Source organism: Brachyhypopomus gauderio, chromosome 11 (genome assembly GCF_052324685.1).
Source record: "Brachyhypopomus gauderio isolate BG-103 chromosome 11, BGAUD_0.2, whole genome shotgun sequence".
NCBI classification, from domain to species: Eukaryota; Metazoa; Chordata; class Actinopteri; order Gymnotiformes; family Hypopomidae; genus Brachyhypopomus; species Brachyhypopomus gauderio.
In genome coordinates this window covers 9799327-9820032 of record NC_135221.1, presented here as the reverse complement: position 1 = coordinate 9820032, position 20706 = coordinate 9799327, and the positions used below count along the sequence as shown (strand labels likewise).

At 44.7% G+C, this 20706-nt stretch overlaps 1 protein-coding gene across 5 annotated transcripts; it reads right to left on the bottom strand.

Annotated features, from left to right (window-relative positions):
* Nucleotides 1-4571: 4571 nt before the first annotated feature.
* Nucleotides 4572-20364, bottom strand: gabra4 (gamma-aminobutyric acid type A receptor subunit alpha4). Of its 5 annotated transcripts, none has more exons than XM_077021812.1 (9): nucleotides 19665-20361; nucleotides 19319-19437; nucleotides 17002-17069; nucleotides 16215-16435; nucleotides 15997-16079; nucleotides 13823-13966; nucleotides 12738-12800; nucleotides 9550-9818; nucleotides 4572-6076 (listed from the first exon to the last, which is right to left on the bottom strand). In XM_077021812.1, the coding sequence occupies exons 1-9, from the start codon at nucleotides 19739-19741 to the stop codon at nucleotides 5549-5551; spliced, it is 1572 nt and encodes a 523-aa protein (XP_076877927.1). In that variant the 5' UTR covers nucleotides 19742-20361; the 3' UTR covers nucleotides 4572-5548. The 5 variants fall into 5 exon arrangements, with proteins under 5 accessions (XP_076877927.1, XP_076877926.1, XP_076877925.1 ...); XM_077021811.1 differs by having other exon boundaries at nucleotides 12738-12890; nucleotides 16215-16405; XM_077021810.1 differs by having other exon boundaries at nucleotides 12738-12890; nucleotides 19665-20359.
* Between the last annotated feature and the right edge of the window lie 342 nt (nucleotides 20365-20706).

The window sequence follows — 20706 nt, the reverse complement described above, 5'->3', positions numbered from 1 at the left end:
ACATGTGGGATGGGATCATGCATTTGTGTGTGCACATGTGGGATGTGATCATGCATCTGTGTGTGCACATGTGGGATGTGATCATGCATCTGTGTGTGCACATGTGGGATGTGATCATGCACCTGTGTGTGCACATGTAGGATGTGATCATGCATGTATGTGTGCACATGTGGGATGTGATCATGCATCTGTGTGTGCACATGTGGGATGTGATCATGCACCTGTGTGTGCACATGTGGGATGTGATCATGCACCTGTGTGTGCACATGTGGGATGTGTGGGCTGTACTCACGCATCTGTACATGCACGTGTGTACTGTATTAGCACTGCATGATCAGCACAAGTGCTTAGCCCATTTGTGGATATGTGCAAATCATAACCTGAAGGAGGAAACAGTAACTATATGAGTTAAGGTTTAAAACATAAATTGGAAGAGAAAAGGCTTACCCATCTCTCACACTCAGCTAATTATGAGAGTCCACATAAAGGCTAAAAGCCTAGAGTACGCCCCTTAAGAAATCACATCTGAATAACTATTTATACAGATTTTAAATTACAGAAATCTAATGGCTTAAATAAAACCAATTTTACAGATATCTGTTATCGTCAAAATAGTTCTGTTGTAGCCACAGCCTAAAGTATTTTTATCATTATTGCTGTATTGCACCAATGATCATTTTTCTACATTATACAAAGCTCTTACATCTAGAAACCTGACTTCTGAAAACCCAGCAGGCACTTTGACCTAGTGTTCCCACACACATCTGATTATCTACATTTCTGCCTGACAATATTGCATATTCATACATTGGGGAGCTTATGTCAGCCATGCAAATAAATGAGCTTTGAACAAAAATTTTGGGTGATCTTGAAGAACAGCAGAACTCTGAAGCCCTTCGCATTTATTATAAATGTTGTTCTGCGTTTGTTATAGCACATTGGTTCTTCTGCAGTCAGTATTACAGTCAGCCTCAGTGCAACACACAACATTTAAAGCACTTACTTTAAGACACTCAGAGGGTTGAATGAGGGCGTAGGAGAGAGAGGAGAGAGAGAGAAGTAGGAACAGAGAGAGGAGGTAAGATAGCAAAGAGACAGAGAGAGAGAGAGAGAGAGAGAGAGAGAGAGAGAGAGAGAGAGAGAGAGAGAAGAGAGAAAGAGAGATAAGAGAGGTCAGAAAAATGAAAAACGAAGGAGGCTTGACTGTTCTGTCCTGCACCATTTTCTTCCTGAGCACAGGACAGTTGTTCCCCATCAGGACTGAACGGGCTTGCGGTGCTTTTCTGTAGCCGCTGCAGCTCCAGAGTTCAGAGCAGGATGTGTTTTAAGAGGTTAATGAATGCAAAGGCTTCACTGTGTGTATGCAGCTCCACAGTGTGTCATCAGTTCTGCAGCGATGTCACTGCTCGACGGAACATTGCTGCTATATCGGGAGTGAGTCTGATTGCACAGCTCAAAAAGGGGAATGAGACCTCAAATCCCATGTTTTCATAGGAAAGGTTTGCTTGACTAAAAGAAAATATCCTGTATTAATGATACACTGCAACGTCCCCAAAATCCAGCGCTATGTGTTTGTGTCTCCAAGGCACATGGTGTCATGAATGAAATATTGTGTTAAATGTAATGTATAATATGTATGAAAATGGTCACGAGGTCAACTTTGATATAAGAGTGTTAGAATTCTTAATCCATAACTCAGTGTTTCCAGCATATTTACCTTCTTCCATTGGCATTGTTTATTCTTCTTTGTTTATTTGTTAATTATTTATCTTCCTTCACTTCATTTACTGTAATATTAAGCTGAAAATACGTGAACACAGAGCATATGTATCTAACGGGCATGTTTATTGTAGTCTTTGAACGGTCACCTCAACTTTATAAACCGGGTGAGGCACCACTACTGTATATGGCATTTCTAAGGTGATTACCTTGCATAGAGCAACAGTAAATCATATTCCTTTGACTACAAAACACAAAGTGTATATGATTCATTTTTTTTTTACAAAGACATTCGATTAATGATGCAACTATATACATGAAGCTGTTATATCATTCCTCTTGGTCACAACACGACCTCACAAAAAGAAAGTCCCCAAGCGTGTACAGCAATGGTTATTCCCCGTGAATCTTTTTGGGTGCAGTCCTAGGATATTTGCTGGATATTTCTTCTCACGGGGACAGTGAACACAGTTTGACTTGTGGCTTGTGCGTTGCCTAAATGAAGACGGGCCTGCTGCAGGACTCTGGTTCTCCTGGACAGTGGTGGTGGAAGTTCTGTACCTCTCTCTCCTCCCTCTGAGAACCTGCAGCCAGCATCTCTGGCGTCCTTCAACAGTTCGATCGGCTATAATAATAGAATCTATGCGACAGATGTATGGGGGAAAATAAATAAATAAATAAAAATATGAACGGAAGGTTATTAAAAGTAAAAGGAAACAGGGCAAGCTGCTGAATGGAGCAGTTTATCATATTAGCACACACATGGGTTCGTCTGGCAGAGGTGAGGTTCTTATTGGGCCGTGCTAGGGTAAAATATTCCAACCTGTCAGGTCAAGCATTAGCCGAAAGCAGCTGCTCTGCTGTGAGGCCTGCGCGTGAGATAAAGAGAGTTGGGCCGAGGGGAGACGGCGTGGGCGTCAACGGTCCCCAGGCTACCAGCTCCGGGATTGGGCCGGCGAGGGAGGGCTGGTCGCAGTGTGACCCTCAGCCAAGAAGAGGGGGAGAGGGAGGAAGCCTCCCGTCCTGAAGCTGGCAGGCTAATGAGAGTGTGTCAGTGAGTGAGAGACTACGGGCGCTTTTGTCTGTATGCGTAAGTGCGTGTGGGAGATGTGTATTTGTGTGTGTGTGCGTGCACGTGCACGTGTGTGTACGCACGCTTTGGAGGGGTTACAGTGAGGGCACAAAGTCAATTTCACACTCAACTGCCTTTCTGGGAAAGCCAGAAACAGCAGACATTTTGATCACTGACCGCTCCATCAGGCCACTGATAGCTTTGTCCATAAACTACACAAAGAATGGCCTCTATTTACACACACACACACACACACACACACACACACACACACACACAGGAAAGGAGAGAGAGAGAGAGAGAGAGAGAGAGAGAGAGAGAGAGAGAGAGAGAGAGAGAGAGAGAGGGAGAAATGACAAATGAAGAGGGAAGCAGAAAGCCGAGGCAGGGGCGTAGAAGTGTAAGAAGCCTCCAGGTGCCTTGTATAAGTGACACTTCCCCAGCAGAGGTAAGCATGTGGAACAGTGTAGCCCCCCCCAAGGGATCTTCCACTACTAGGTTAAACACCCACTTAGCGCTTAGCCTATAGGCCCGTGACTCAAACAGAGCAGCACCAAGGGGAAAATATCAGAAAGAAGAAGTAAAAGCTTTTCAGCGCAGGGGAACCTCTCACTCCCAAGGTCCTCCCTCTAATGAAGGAGAAAGGCCTAAAGGCCCCACACTCCTGCTCTGATTCATGGGTTTGTGATGGACAAAGGCCAGCGTCTTTATTGATTTATTTATTTGTTTTGATTAATCCCATCGACTGAAGGATGCTAAACGGCCTGGGTGATCAATAATGCTGTAATTAGAGGACGAGAGAAGGTAGTGGATGTTTGCAGTGGTAACTCCAGGCCTGCCGTAACCCATGGGTCTGTACGCTGTACATGGGTCTGAATGTGGGCGTGGCCATACTACTCATATCATACGTATACACCATCTATTCCTTTGGAAAGTTTGGGGGTCTTAAAATGTTAGTGGTGCGATCAGTTTTTTTTTTTTTTCATCTCCAAACAGTAGAAGTACAGAATCACAGGTCTGCTATCACATTTCCTACTACTGCAGATTTCCAATCAGGGCCCTAATCGTTTAGGGACAAATAATTACAGTGGTCTCGTTCCTGGTGAACAAATTCACTAATGTGATCTGATGCCAGTGTATGTGTATTGCTCTCAGTACTGGCTTTTCTACAACACCGTGATTACCTTGGGTTCCAGATCTAATCTACTCCAGGACACTGCACTACTATACGTCACTCTGGACAACACCGTCATCTCAATGCCATATGTGCACATGTAAATGACAATGAAAACAGAACAATAGAGAAAAAAAACTGTTGAAATGTTAATTTCAGACAGTTATGGTTGCCGAGATGAGAGTGATTATATATATATATATATATATATATATATATATATATATATATATATATATATATATATATATATATATATATATATATATATATAGATAGATAGATAGATAGATAGATGTGAAATAAAGGAGAAGGAAAGTTGGACAGTGGGTACAATATAAAACAGTGCCATTATGGCTAGTCCACTGCAGACCTTAAAAAACACATAAAGAGTTTGTCGAAGTCCCGTAGCAATCAAATCCCTCCATTAATGTCCCCGAAGAAGTTCGACTCCATTTCCCTCATGTGTTCAGATGATGTGGCCACCCACAATATCCTGTCCTTATATCACAGCAGGGGTAGCTGACTATTTCCTCAGAGATATCTACGAATATTAAGCCTTGATGTTACATAATAATCTAAAATTAAAAAAGAATGTCACGTAGATAGTTCCCATGGATATTTATGTCATTCTAGTCAGTCATGTCAGAAAGATAATTTGGGCATGTCAGTAAAGAACATTAGCATTCTGTGAATAATGAAGTTTTAAACCATATGGTGCATTAAATCTGTGCTATGAATATTCAAACAGATAATACCATTAGCATTAGTCATTCTTCCTAGCTTTCAAAAAAAATCTCACATATCATCCATACTGCTATCAGAGTAACATACTTCAGAGGAACTAAAACCGGATAGGAAAAAGCAACCATTCACCATGTATGAGATGATCTGTTGATAAGAGTTTATAAGAACCGATCTGTTTAGTACGCAGTGTAATTATTCCTACGTGAAGAAGGGGAATAAAAAGACAAAGAACAGAAAGTTGTGCGTTCCCCGTGTCTCAAAAACAGCACAATGAGCCATGCACCTACACGCTTCTCGACAAGCACTGGCCACACAGAGCACCTCCTAACAACGAGGATCCCCATTGGCCGGGACGTCCCACTGGCCGGACTGTTTACACGTACATAAACCCAAACCAAAAATCGATGTGAAGAAGCCAGCCAGGAAACACATTCAGTAAGTGAATCTTCAGAAAACATCTCTATACAAAAATAGACTAAGTGGTGGTGATTTTGCTTTTTCTGTTTCTATTTTCAATTTCACTGGCGATATCCCTGCAGTTGTGAGTTCTACAATAAACTTGTCTGGCGTTTTACAGCCACTTGAAGGTGCCAGATACATTTAAGGTCCAGTCCGGTGAGAGTGCGAGGACTAGGAATGCCTTTACTATGCGTCCGCCTGAAGGGACTCTTTGACAATCACTTAAATTATGTTTCCCAATTCTTCTGAGATGCTTATCCAACTTGCCTTTTTTTTGCTTGTTTACTTTGTGAACTATGCTTAAGGTCCTAGTAATGATTTTGAATGTGCTTGACCCAATCCTTTTAGGAAATATTGCAAAATCAAGTCAGGTGTGATTAGGCTCCTCGTGCTTCCATGGTGTCTTTAGATAAGTACACAACCCAATACACCATGTTAAATGCCCCAAAGGAAACTGGGAAAAGGATGCGTGCATATTTGTCAATCTTGCTGGTTCCTCCGGCTGCGGGAGCCGCAGGATGAACACACCCCGAAGGCTTTTCCGTTTTCTGGATGTTCTCAAACTTTGATCCTAAAACGTGGTGAAGGGAGACAGAGCCAGTGGATGTAACGGCTGACGACCGCTCGGGGTCGGTTGGTGTGGTGGGCGGAGCCGGGGGCGTGGTCTTAGAAGCGGAGGCTGCCGGAATCACACTGGACTGAGTGGAGGATTTGGGGTAGAGTCGCGATTGGCCGGAGGAGGTGCTTGTCGTGCCAGTGGTGGGTGATAATTGGCTTGTCTGGGGCTGTTTGGACACGGCCATGGAGGGCTTGCTGGAGACGCCGGATCTTTGGCTGCTCTTGGACTCGGGCTGAGCTGTGGAGTTGATTCGCTTACGCAGGTTGCCATTGGTGTCTGTGATTTGCTGTGAAAACAGAGAAACAAAGTCAGAAGTTTAGCTTGGTCCTCCTCTGCATCGTTCCACGAAATGCTTCTTTGAAAACAAAACAGAAATCTCGCTACCTTCTCATCGCACCAGCAATATTGGTATATTAAGCCCTTCAGATGGTCTTAGATGATCAAAGAACTGAGAGTGATTTGGTTTTGGTCTCTATCATATTTTTATGGAGGGCATCTGAAGTTATTTTAAATTACGCCTCACTTGTTAAAACATTTAAAAGAATATATTGCCAAAAGAAACACTATAATCTATTATTCAGATTGCAGGGTATAATCTATAACCTAGCGTTCCACACTGAGAGCCAAAGGGTGGTTTATAACCTCATTTTGTGGTACATTTGAGATACTCAGTGCTTCGCTGGCTAATTTAAAGATGTTAAGTGAGATGTATGATGAAAAAAGATTCACTTTTATTCAACTGCAAATGATTCTGCAGTCTCTAGTGAGGCATCACTTCCAGGAAGAGCTATCCACAGGCCGATTTTTCATGCTAATGCATTGGTAGGAAGCTTTTTGTGTGTTTCGGTACAGTCTGTGGGAGGAAGATGGAGGCGTGTGGAACTGTACTACCCAAACAGCTTACACAGCTTACATCACACTGCATGAAGAGAGATAGAGAGAAATGCATGACTGCAGTGTGTGTGCGCGCGCGCGTGTGTGTGTGTGTGTGTGCGCGCATGTGTGTATGTATGTGTGTGTTTAGCACTTTAGGGAATGTCTTTATAATAAGAAGAAAACATGAATTATATTTAGTCATTGGGCTGGTTCTTATGAGGTACAACATTTTCCTTCTTAGGATGCTTGTTTATTTAGTTGCTGTTACGCATAACTGTGTGTGCGTCTGTATGTGAGCACGTGTGTGTGTGTGTGTGTGTGCGTTTGTGTGCTTATGCCCTTGTTGGATGATACCCTTGGGGCCCCTCATGGCCGCCGGACACCCTTGGGATACTTCTGTGAGTGTGTGAGAGCAGAAATGCTCGGGCCACCAACCTGAACGCTACTCTCAGCATTTCCAAATATGACATAAATGTCGGTGGTTGGAATTTACTGTCTTTATTAGATGCCTCAACGCCTCTATAGTACACTCCACTGCTGAAAACCCATGGAACATACACGGTGTGTGTACGTTTCTTTTCCCATATGTACTGGTCCAATTTGTTCATATTTTCCCAATGCATCCTCCGAAGCAAGAACAGCAGACATGTTTAATTGGTGCTCCGTGTGGTGGGTTAGAGACGGAACAGAGAGAAAGAGAGCTTAAAGTGCAAAAACCTATACAGATGTGCCCTGAGCATGTTGCCATGGAAACCCGTTAATCCACTGTCCGTGTGGTCCACTAAAGTACCGTCTGGCACACATCATTTCTTGCTGGGATTTTCTTGTCATAAAGCTCTCGGAGGAGGCCAGACAGCAGTGATAAAAGCACGCCATTTCTGTCTTTGAGGGAAAAAACACAGCATAAAGCAACACTGCATCATCTCAGGTCACCCAGTTAAAATCTACATTTTACAGTCACACTATGTAATCTTATACAGGATGGCATTTGCTTACATTTACTGACATTAGCGTTCTTTACTGTCATGGCGTGTCAGGTGGAATGCTACAGGGCAGATTAGGTCAGAACCATACATGTAAGCATTGCTCTCACGGAGGAAGAGAGAGATAGAGAGTGATAATGGGAGAGAGAGAGATAGAGAGTGATAATGGAGAGAGAGAGAGAGAGAGAGAGAGAGAGAGAGAGAGAGAGAGAGAGAGAGAGAGAGAGAGAGAGAGAGAGAGAGAGAGAGAGAGAGAGAGAGAAGGAGTCTGTATCCCAGACATATATTAACCCTGGTGTTGTATCAAATTGTAGTGACAATGGTGAGTCACAACTGAAATTATATTTTAGTTTAGGCTTGGGTTTAATTTGGATCTGGAAAACTGGGTTCCAATGCTTAAATAAACTGGCAGAGACATTTGTGAGGAGAACACGATTTATTTAAAGGCTTCCTTGAGTCAGACTGAAAACTGGTGGGTCCTGCAGTTGTGAGCGTGCAACTTGTAAACTTGGATGTAAGCTCACATACATGATCTCTACAGTGATATAATAAGGAGTAAACCATGATGAATCCCATCATTCCTCTCATCCACTCATGCTGCTCTGCTTTCCTTATACACCATCAGAAGGCTCACAGTCACAACCCAGTTCGTCCTTGCTGCATTTAATGATCTAATCTATCTTCATTGTGAAACCATTCAGCTGGAACAATCTTGGACTTTTGACCTCTTACTGATTTCAAGGGAAAGCCAGACAAACCATGAAGTATTTATTTACCCGATAAATGACATCAAACATAGGCACTATCCCAATATGGTGGACGAATGAATGGTGATGATGGTGATGATGGTGATAACGGTGATGACGGTGATGACAGTGATGACAGTGATGGTGGTGATGACAGTGATGGTGGTGATGACAGTGATGGTGGTGATGACAGTGATAACGGTGATGACAGTGATAATGGCGGTGACAATGATGACAGTGATAACGGCGGTGACCGTGATGGCAGTGATGACGGTGATGGTGATGATAACAGTGATGGTGGTGATGATGGTGATGATGACGGTGATGGTGGTGATGACGGTGATAATGGTGATGATAATGGTGATGGTGGTGATGACGGTGATGGTGGTGATGACGGTGATAATGGTGATGACAGTGATGGTGGTGATGGTAGTGATGACGGTGATGGTAGTGATGACGGTGATGGTGGTGATGGTGGTGATGACGGTGATAATGGTGATGGTGGTGATGACGGTGATGGTGGTGATGACGGTGATAATGGTGATGGTGGTGATGATGGTGATGACGGTGATGATGGTGATGGTGGTGATGACGGTGATGGTGGTGATGACGGTGATGATGGTGATGGTGGTGATGACGGTAATAATGGTGATGGTGGTGATGATGGTGATGGTGGTGATGACGGTGATGATGGTGATGGTGGTGATGACGGTAATAATGGTGATGGTGATGATGATGGTGATGGTGGTGATGACGGTGATGATGGTGATGACGGTGATGACGGTGATGGTGGTGATGGTGGTGATGACGGTGATGGTGGTGATGACGGTGATGACGGTGATGGTGGTGATGACGGTAATAATGGTGATGGTGATGATGATGGTGATGGTGGTGATGACGGTGATAATGGTGATGGTGGTGATGACGGTAATAATGGTGATGGTGGTGATGATGGTGATAATGGTGATGGTGGTGATGACGGTGATGGTGGTGATGACGGTAATAATGGTGATGGTGGTGATGACGGTAATAATGGTGATGGTGGTGATGACGGTGATAATGGTGATGGTGGTGATGACGGTGATAATGGTGATGGTGGTGATGACGGTGATAATGGTGATGGTGGTGATGACGGTGATGGTCACTACACCCACCTGCAGAACTTCCTCTGTGTCTTTGCTCTTGCTGGATGGTGCGGAGCTCCCAGTGTCTGCAGAGCTGCTGGCGGCGGCCTGCTTCCTCTTGGCCCGCTCCGCCTGCACGTTGGTGAAGTAGTTGACGGCGGCGAACTCGATCAGGGCGGAGAAGACGAAGGCGAAGCAGACGGCGATGAACCAGTCCATAGCCGTGGCGTAGGAGACCTTGGGCAGCGAGTGGCGTGCGCTGATGCTCAGGGTGGTCATGGTGAGGACCGTGGTGATACCTGAAGATCAGTAGAACCACATGTGGTGACAAACAAAATGGACGTCATTGAAATTTGGATAAGATCATGAGAAAAGGTGTTTGTAGAAAGGCGAGGTGTTAGTGGGCTTGTGATGGTTATGGTCAATGGTGGTGATAAAATATCCAACACATAGATTAAACCATTGGAGTCAATGGGAATTAAACAGGGTTACCTGTCCTCCTAAAGAGTCTGATTTAAATTATATAAGACTCTTATGTTTCCCAATATTTCCTGACACAACAGGACGGACGTTGTAACACTCCAGCCCCCTGGGTCTGACAGAGCTCTGCATTCATTAGAAGATCTTTAATTCAGCAACACTGAAGAGCATTCAGCTGTAATTTAAATACTGCACATGCAAAGCACCTTTCCTTCTGGATCACCTCAGTAGCAAGAAATCTTGCCACAATTGTCCTTGTCCATCACCCAATAATAAAAAAAAACTCAGAGTCATCCAGTTCTGTTCCTCACTGCGGCTTGCAGGAGCACTTCCTTTGACTGTGTTCACGTTGCGTAAGCCTCTGCCTTATGGTCTGGATGCTGCTAAAGGAGCTCGAGAGCTTCAGTGTTGATGTTCTTCTGACATCTTTGCTATCTCTGCCTTTGGGCCGGACCGGCTCTTCGGAGCCCGTTCAGACATCTGATCGCAGGGACACACTTGGACACAATGGGGGTGAACGTGAACAGATGCACTCAACACTAACAGGGAGCGATGCCAGGAATGATGGGATAGGGACCGGGGCCAAAGTCACCATGAGGACGGAAAATGCGGTATTTAATGAAGGTGCCTGCTTATAGCAGATAGTACTCTTGAATAAAATAACCTAGAGTATTAAGGAATTTTAAAACGGCCCAGACTGTGGACAGATTCACTGCGCCAGATGACATGCAAAAATAACATGCAGCAAAGATCTAAAACCACAAGGTGGCGCCCCTAATTCATTCTTAATTAAAATTAAAAAGTTGGAAGAGTATATCTCCCTGAACAGAACCCTGGCATCAAGCATTGAGCGTGCCAGACTTTGAGTCACAAACACACACTGACACACACACACTCAAACACACACACATGCGTGTGTGCACGTATGCACACATGCATACTCACTTGCAAACATGCGCACACACACATACACAAACACACACTCACACACGGGTGCCAGAACACACATGCACGCACACACACACACACGCACGCACACACACACACACATACAAAAAGTCAGCCAACATACCCCTCCTCCTCTTCCTCCTACACACAAATATACACACACAAACACAAAGGGAGCCAGCACTCCCCCCTTCCTCCTACACACACACACACACACACACACACAAACACACACAAATAGACACACGCAAATTTGAAAAAATTAGTCAGTAGGCAGAGGCTCTGGTATGATATTCATGCACATGAACACACAGACCACAAAACATATTTAGAGACCCAAGAACATACATAACCATCCAACCCCCCCTCAAAAAACACACACACACACACACACACACACACACACACACGCACACACACACGCACACACACACACGCACACACACCAAAAAACCTTTCTTGCTCACTTACAAAATGCGTTTTCGTCAGCCAACTGGCTTATTAAATTGGCCGTTTCAAATGAACACAGGCACAGTGTAAAGGCGTGTGCACTGGACTGCTTCACACTGCACTGGCTAATTATCGTCTTCATCTACCGCCTCCTTCTCTCTCTGGAAGTTTCCCACACTCGTGTTTGCCACGTGCAGAAGGCTCGTCAGTGTGTCACGGGCCTCGTTTGGCCAGAGGCCCCGCACATGTTCTGGTGCTGCAGACCCACAGAACCTCGATCTCGCTCTCCGCCACGCAACCCGTCTTCCCCGGGAGCCGTCAGTATCGTCGTCCACTGACCTCACATAGATGGCGGTACAGAAGGTCACGGGGGCGTGTCCTGGCACGGCCGTAGAAGAGCTCACCGCTCAGAATCATCCGCAGCAGAGCTGAAGGCGAGGAGAGCTGCTACACGCAGATTCGGTGCGTAGGAGCGCGCGTGCAAACCCACCCTCCCTCCGCGTTTACACCACTCGCTAATGGCACGTGATTAAACGGCTCCCAAACGGCCTTGTCCTATGAAGAATTCCTTGTACTTCCTTCTTAAGGGACCTTTGGAGACTCGATGCAATAAATGATTGCAGGAGAAGTTTGCAACGCACTGAGAAAACCCGAAGCAAACCGGGTGGGAGAAAAGCTACGAGCTGCCACCGAGTGCCCCCGCGACAGGCCGAGACGGCCACGTGCTTCGGGTCCCGCCCCTTAGCGCTGTCTCTAAACGCTGCCCTTAGTCTCACGCAGGTGTCAGTAAGCACACGTTGGTGCCAGACTCGTGAGCCTGCCCGGCTGGCCTCACTCCCAAACACACCGCACTGCGAGCAGACAAGGGAGGGGGGAGGGGCCATGCAACACTCGCCCATCAAAGAATGAGAGCGTGCTATTCTCAGCTTCTCTGTTGCCCCAGGTAAAGTTTAGCAAGAAACAGGAGGTGTGTGTGTGTGTGTGTGTGTGTGTGTGTGTGTGTGTGTGTGTGTGTGTGTGTGTGTGTGTGTGTGTGTGTGTGTATGTGAGCCAGTGAGACTGTGTGTGAAAGTGAGAGAGTGAGAGAAGAGAGAGAGAGAGGGGGGATAAGAGAGAGACTTTTCAAGTCTATAGACATACCTTTTTTAGCTTAAGAACACATGAACAGTCATTAGAGCATGAGATAGTGTACGTGAGTGAAAAAGGGCAGTAACACTTCTCTCTCAAATCCATTCCTCTTCTGCGTTTGAATGAATATGCATGAGAATACAAGAATGAAATGTTTATGGAACTGAGAGAAAAACTTGGAATATTGTTGAAGTTTTGTGAGTGATACTCACCGAAGACAGTTCTGGCTGGCACAGATTCCTTGTTTATCCAAAAGGACACTTGGGAAAGGATTACTGTCATGATGCAAGGAATGTATGTCTGAATCATAAAGTAGCCCATTTTCCGTTTCAAGTGGAAGTAGACAGTCATAACGACATATTCACCTGAAAGAGTTGAACCCAAGAGGCTGATCTGAGTGTTAGTGCTGGAAACATGTACATTTGCTGAACTAAAGCAAATATATGATAACCACAGAAATGGGTACACATCAAACACAAACTGCTGAAATGTTCAATTGTACATTGCAATAAAATCTAGTGTGTTCACCAATTTCATTTACAGTTATGTGTTATACTGTTTAGTGTTATAGTTACAGTTATGGTTCATGGATACAAAAATTTAAATTTAATAATAATAACTACAATAGTACAAGTTTAAAATGCTCAATAAAAACAATCTTACCCATATACATTAATACTTCACATTCCAATCAATAAAAGAAATATAAATGTACTATTGTGATATTAGTAATTGTTGATTATAATCAACAGAAGTCATTAGCAGAGTGATAGATTGTGTGCATAAGGTCTGAAGGTTTAGAGCTTTAGAGGGCTGTAATGTGACACCCCCCCCCCCCCAAATAAATAAACAAGCAAAGAATATCACAAATTATTGCATTACCTAATGTAACTATTGTTCCAACCAAGCGGCTGGACTGAAGTATGTGGTTAGACAGAGGTCTGCAATAAATCTTAAATTTACCATTACCATTTACTGTAGAATCATCTACATGACTTTATGGTATGAATTTATATTTTTCCTCATATGGTGTTTAGAAAGATGTGGATGAATTCACTGTTGTGACCATAAAGGTACAATTTACACATTGATGAAAGGCCTATGTAATTAAATAACCTCAGATTATTTCTTCCACTAATGTATAACATATGTAGTAATTTATGAAATTATATCCTTTACAGAGATAAAGAGAGAATGTAGCAACCTCAAGGCCTATAATCACCACCTTCAACAAAGCCACTACGAATGCACGTTGAACTGTGCATTTCTTTTGCAGCAGAAAGTCAAACGTCTGTACCTGTGATAGACTTGATGGTTTCACTGGAAACGGTTTGTCCAATCAGATCGTACTGCACGAGACTGGAGGATTCAGGAGGAACTTCCACCGAGTGCTTCGGCCCTTTGGTCCACGTGTAGATCATCTCCGTCTTAGGGTAAGCGTCTGAGAGACAGCGCACAGTCATGATGAGGGCATCCGGGGACGGGCACAGTGTGAGGGACAACGGGCCAATGAGAACGAGGATGAGAAATGAGTGGAGCGAATGAGGAGAAGAGACAGTGGTCTGTGTGAGTGTAGGGAAGGGGGGGTGACAAAGGCCAGAAGCTTCTAAGCATGCCAGACGATATCAAAGTGTGCTGCGATGTATTTATGTCAGTGTTAAGCACGCGTGATGGTTTCAGGACGTGGTCGTTTACTGTCTGCGCGCCGCTGTGTCCCATCCACAGTGTGTGCGTCAGCACTCTAACCCAGGCAGGGACGTCACACACGCGGCTTCACACTGTGTCTTGCAGCTGTCTCTACACAGTGAGGATCACCGTTCTGCGTGCTGGTCACAAACAGGAGTTCTCCAGGAGTAAGGAGACCCGCTGGGGTGCGGCTCTAACTACCAACAGCCAACTGAAGGTGTGGTCATGTGGTGAGGGGCTGGATCTGATGGGCATGCCAGTTTCCATGGTCCCAGTTCTCCTGTCCTCCTTTGAGACCATCTCTCCTTTTTTGATCTCTCCATCTCTCTTTGTCTCTCCATCTCTCCACTTCCTCTTTCTCTCTGCGCTACAGAGCCGAAAAAGTGCGAAATCGGAGCAAAACACTCACCACCATGGAGGTGCGTGTACTCTAGTGTGTGTGTGTGTGTGTGTGTGTGTGTGTCTGAGCAGGGGTTTAGGAGAACAATAAGTTGTAAGAGAAGGTAATCAGACTTTGAGAAGTAATCGGGAATGAGAGACCATGGCAACCAGAGAAACAAAAGCAACACATAAACCCCAGAAGAATGGAGAAAGGAGAGAATAGAATGACAAAGGTGAAGGATAGCAATGCTTGAATAGACCGCTGGTGTCCCAGGGCAACACAGGGAACCGTGGCGACCTTCTCGTCTCCTCCAGACTCCCTCAGCTCTTGGGCTGTCTACTGGCCCGCATGCCCGCAGGCCCGCCGACACAGACGGCTGAGGCCAACTTTTCCCCCAAAGCCAAGGCCATCTCTTAACCCCACCTTCACCACCCAAGAAATCACACCTTCTCCTCCACAATGTCACTCTCTAAAGGCTCGGGCGGGGGGAGGAGGTTCTGAAAACCCTTCTCTCGAGTCGAGTTTTCCCTTCCCCATCTCCTCAACTGATTCTATCTCTAAATCTGTCAGCTTGCGATGATAAAAGCCCCACGCTGGGCACCAACCACAGATTATTCCAGGGGAAATGAATTTTCCCTCTCCTTCTTCTTTTTAGCGTTTTCGTTTTGCTGACTGACCGTCATGAGGGCTGTTGCTGATATAATGATTCTTTGTTCCGTTTTGAGCAGATCTCATTTGGTATTTACTCGCTTTTGCAGTGGGAACAGTAATTATTCCTCCTTCCTGGTGAACCTGTCTCATGTCCCTGCATGTGGGCATCTCTGGAGGTACAGCGCTACCAAACAAGGTAGTTTGCCTCTACATTTAATTAGTGTATTCAAATGTGAAGCACTACAGAACTGTCCATTTACTTTTGAGCAGCGAGAGAAATATTTTCGGGGACGTCACATCCTGCAAAGGAAGCCATACCCAAAGCACAACTTTTCTACTTAAGCAACTTTTGGTCTGATCCTCCCTAAGAGAAGTCTTTTCCCTCCCTCCAATTAGAAGCAGTCTTCCTCTCAAGGACGGGGAGCTCACAGAGGTTTTGAAGCTACAGAGTGTTCTCGTTCGCCCTTACTCTCACTCTCTAAAGGATGTCATCCTGTGGGTGTTTGTCAGCTTTTTACCACAGATTTCAAATAGATATTTGGCTTTATACATTAATCACTGAACACCTGAATTATTTTGGTGATATTTATGTTGCCGTTTGCACATGATATTTTAAATATTTACTGTAAATTGTGATGTTGATTCTAAAAATAATTAGCTTTGTTTGCCTCGACTTTACTGAACATAGTGGACAAGGTCAGATGATTCATTATCAGTAACACTGCACACCCACTGCACTACAGCAAACTTACAGCTGCCAAATTTGAGAGGACAGGAATGGCCATCCATTGGAAAATCCACCAGCTTCATTGGACACTCTGCACTAATCGTCAGCCTGTATAATAACACACACACACACACACACAAACACACACACACACACACACACACACACACATACAATGTCAGAAAGATGTTTGAACCCCTAAAAGAATTGCTGATGTTCATTTCAGTCTGCATGTGATTGTACCTCATGGTATACAGTATTGTTCCGTTCCTCATGATACGGAAGAGTTTGTTGGGGGCAGTCATGTTATGGGCCACCGATCTTTTGCCGTTCCTGAAGAACGTGTCAGGAGTCCACACTTTGGTCACCATCAGGTTGTTCAGCCGAAGGATCTCCACTGGCCCCTCATACCTCAGTCTGCGGTCGATCCAGGTCTGCCGAAAAAACACGTCCATCGTGTATTCCTGAAACAGGGGGAGCCAGAGCCTCCTTTGATTCTAGCGACCTCTCCAATCACGAATGCCCATACAGGCTTTAACAGCAAATGCCACAGCAATAATGTAAAGGAAGGTGTTACCTGATTCCTTATGATCGATGAATAACAATGAACAGCAGTCTCTAAATATGACTGCAGTTTCTTCTCTGAATAACTCAATTTGATGTGTTTTGTTATAGCTAATGCACATAAGGAGAACTGCAAAATCGTCACTGGAGGTGTATAAACACTTCAGGGCACTATTCCAGCATCTTCACCAGTAACTGCTGACTGTCATGGTACCTGTTGGCCTGTTGGTTAGCTGCAGGCAGCATGTGAATCCGTTTCATTACACATCATGTCTACATGACAGGTGATGTGTCATAGTCCAGGTTTGATGCATACAGAGCATATCAGATATCAGCAGAAAAAGCAGCCTAGTTATTTTTAAGATGAACATGAATCAACACGTGCACACACACACACACACACACACACACACACACACACACACACACACACACACACACACACACAATCATATTTTGTACATACCATTTCCACATCAGACACTGGGCCAAAACTGGTTACATAGATATCTGTCTTCACCTCAGTCACCGGACCTGTTGAGGAATGGGCACCTCATTAATTCTCCGATAAACTCAAGTTCCAATGTTCAAGTGCTTCAATCTTATGGGCTATGGCTTGCAAAACTGTTTCATGGCATAAATCAGCCCATAGTGATAATAAATTTACAATCATATTTTGGATTTGAGGGCCTCATTTCAACAGCTCTGGGCTAAAAGTTATTCACTCTGAACGAGTTACTGCAGAATACGGCTTCACTGTAGTAAAGCCAATTACGTAAAAACAAGCAACAACAATCAATGCAGTCTTAGATCTATTAGTGGAATCTTAGATCTATTAGTGGAATCTTAGATATATTAGTGGAATCTTAGATCTATTAGTGGAATCTTAGATCTATTAGTAGAATCTTAGATCTATTCACAGCTACAGACTGCTTTGTGAAAGGCTTTATTCCAGGTCTGGCTACTTTGAGCTTGCGAGTCATAACTGCCTCATTAAGATTTGCTCTAGCTGTTCACACACATATCTAATCACGTCAATTGATCTTAGCTTTCCAGTTCCTTGTTTTTCAAGACCGTTGGCTGTCCTATGAATTTTTTTGTATATGTAACGTCTGCTGTGTGTAATGACAGTGATTTTTGGGTTTTCTGTAATAATCACACTTGTGTCCTACCTTCCGCCTGCTGTGTTTATGTGCATATAACATAAATAGTGGACCTAGAAAATATTCAGGGGTTTTAAAAATGCATCTTCACGTCACTGCCTCTTGTGTCCAAGGCTCAGTCTGTGTTTCAAGAGGGCAAAGCATCTCACATCTCTGCGTGTGCTGTTCTCGAACATTTAGTGCAACCGCTTCTTTGTTGCTTTGCCACATGGCTGTCCTGAAATCACTAACGGAGGCTTTGAACCTGCCATCCACATAAAAGCCTCTGATGTTAATTCTCTCCTTTCTCAGACGTGGAACATAATGAATGATGCATCTTTGATCTATCTGTACATGTTCTTGGAGTGGAGTGCTCGTTCGGTTCTAGACATTAGGGGGTGGGCTGATTTGGAATGCCAAACAGATAGATAATGTTTCGGTTTATGGGTGCATCAGGCATATGCTGCCTCAGATTAACCCTCCATCTGAATGTTCTAAACGGAAACAGATTAAAAAAATCCACTTATATTCTGCTGCCAAGTTTGGAGCCAAATCAGCACCAGCAATTGCACCTGATTCAATTCAAGATTTAAGCCCTTCCCAAAATATCCCCTTCCACTGATCTCAGACATGTCCTGAATATGTGGCTCTTGATGAAGAGAGAGTCTTGCTGCGTTGCCGAACACACTTCCTCTTCCCTGTCGTTACTGCACTGTACGGAACTCTCAACACAGACAAACGGGACTAGCACGTCAGTTATAACATACTTATAAAACGCACCGATGTTAACTGTCACCACATGACACAAGCAAGCGATGAGAAAGATCACGCGCGTTAACTGCATTGCACCCTCTGCACGCCCCTCCAGCGCCAAGGAAGTGCACTTGATAAGTGCAGGTGGGAGTGCTATTTGGGGTGATACGCTGCCTCTTCGGAGAAGTTACGTAAAAAGCACATCCGTAAGGCCTCGTTACAGCTCGTTACCAATCGACCCGCATCCGGTTTGGATCGTTACCAATGCAGCCTACACTGACCGCTGTTTTGCAGGAAAGGGAGTTTAAAACTTAGGCTGTAGTTTAAGTTAACTATAATCACTAGTTGTAGATAACGGAGGTAACCAAAATATATACAAATAATTAGTAGTCAAAACCTCAGTACTGACTGGACACAAGAAGTGATCACAGTATGAGCAAAAATGAGTAGAACTGCGGTTTCCTACAACATATGCTGATAAGTATTTTTTTCTAAATTGCGAATGCCATTTTTTACGCACAGCCGTTTAAGCAAAAACATATCTAAACTATTCCTACTTAAAGTGTATTTAAGCGCCTTCCTCCGCCCCATTACATAACGAAACTCCATTAGATATTCGGAGGCACCGATCTAACGGAGAGACGGAGACCGGAGGAAGAGTGCGTGGTGGGAGGAGAGGGGTTCCAGCTCGGAGTGAACCCACACCTCTACCCTCACAAGACGCGACCCAAAACGCAATAATCACCCCTAGGCAGGCAAAGAAAGTGGGGATGCTCATTATAGATAAATATTCTTAGGAAACTTCACTTTTGCGCAGTGAAAAACTCAATTAGAGTACCGATAATAACTTAAAAATTTGTTACACTGCGATTTAGCTTTTGTACGTACCGCCGAATCCAGGTCGAAGTCTGTTGTCGTAGCCATCTAGGAGTCGGTCTAATATACGGGTGAAATTTTCTGGGTATAATCTATCATCCTTCTTTATCTGTCCAGATATTCTTTTTATGCTGAAAACAACACACAGCAAAATAACTCTGATTCACATCAATTTGTACGCAAATGAAAATGAACAGGATATCTTATTTACACAGTTTTTAAAATCACAATCAAAATTAAGCTGAAACTCAAACTGCGCTTGATATTGGAACATTAACGCCGCAATGTAGACACCACGAGGTTGGACTGGTGTCGGAACCGCAGGTAAGAGCGTAGAGGATGGATCCTTGGAACTCACCAAGCCGTCAGACAGAGAAAGTAGAAGAGAGTCGAAATATAAGTGGGGTGCACCATCTCCTTCTTGGCAGGAACCATCTTTGCATGCCATACTTTAGGCTTCTTCACATTTCCCCGCGCCAAACGTCTCGTCCCGGGGAAAGATTACAGCCGAAAAGGGGCAGATGTGTTCCGCGCAAAACGCGCCCCACCATCGCCTGAAATCTTTTGATTGACAAAGAAAGAATGTCAGCCAAACATCCGTCTAGAGACCCATCTCTTCGCCCGACGTGTACATCCAAAATCACAACTCTGTTGCTACCAAACCCATGTGTAAAAGCGTTCCCTTAGGGCAACGGGTCGCGTCGGGAAAAGCGACAAAACGGAGATGCAGCGCTGGCTCGCAACACGAAATCCTCAGTGCCAAAACTGGGCTGCGCGTCCACGGCGCGACGCACGCAGAGCTTCGCGCAGCGGCGAGAAGGACGCGGAGCAGAGCGAACTTGTGCGGCTGACGACACGTCCAAATGTTTGGACATCTTCTACTAAGGGTTCAGCCTCGACACCAGGGTCGACGTGCACCACACCTCGGTCCCCTTGGTATGAACTGTAAAGAATATTAGACGTGCCATGACGGGCTTTGCGAACTTTACAGAAATAGTGTTAATTGATATTCACACAAGGTGTAAATTCGAAAGAGCACTTGTAGGAATTTATTAGTGTGGCTTTCGTTTAGTGCTGTCACTAGTGTTTCCCAAATGAACTGGACACTCGATTCTCCTGTAATTTATATGGAGATAAGTGTGCCACTGCCATCATGAAACGCAAGTCCGAGCGTGGAAACGCAACACTCTACGTTCAAATGGGTCAGACTTTGTCGCAACGGGCTCACAACAAACGCAAACACACGCGCACACTCGCGCGTGAGCACACTCGCACGCTCACCTTCACAGGTACAGTTGCACCGTACAGTAAGTGGGACAGACTGCATGCTGTTTCGCAGATTTCAGTGCACCTGGGACGGGGCAAAGCCTTTGGAGGAATGTGCAAATTGTGTGTGTGAG

What these genes read in the sequence shown, in the direction of transcription:
- gabra4 (XM_077021810.1), bottom strand. Translation starts at nt 19,741, where the DNA reads ATGGTTCCTGCCAAGAAGGAGATGGTGCACCCCACTTATATTTCGACT. An exon ending in TCCTCTCAAATTTGGCAGCT is followed by an intron (nt 13,967 to 15,996) that starts GTAAGTTTGCTG and finishes GCTGTCTCTCAG; the next exon opens with ACGCTTACCCTAAGACGGAG. An exon ending in GCCAGCCAGAACTGTCTTCG is followed by an intron (nt 9,819 to 12,737) that starts GTGAGTATCACT and finishes ACTGATCTTCAG; the next exon opens with GTATCACCACGGTCCTCACC.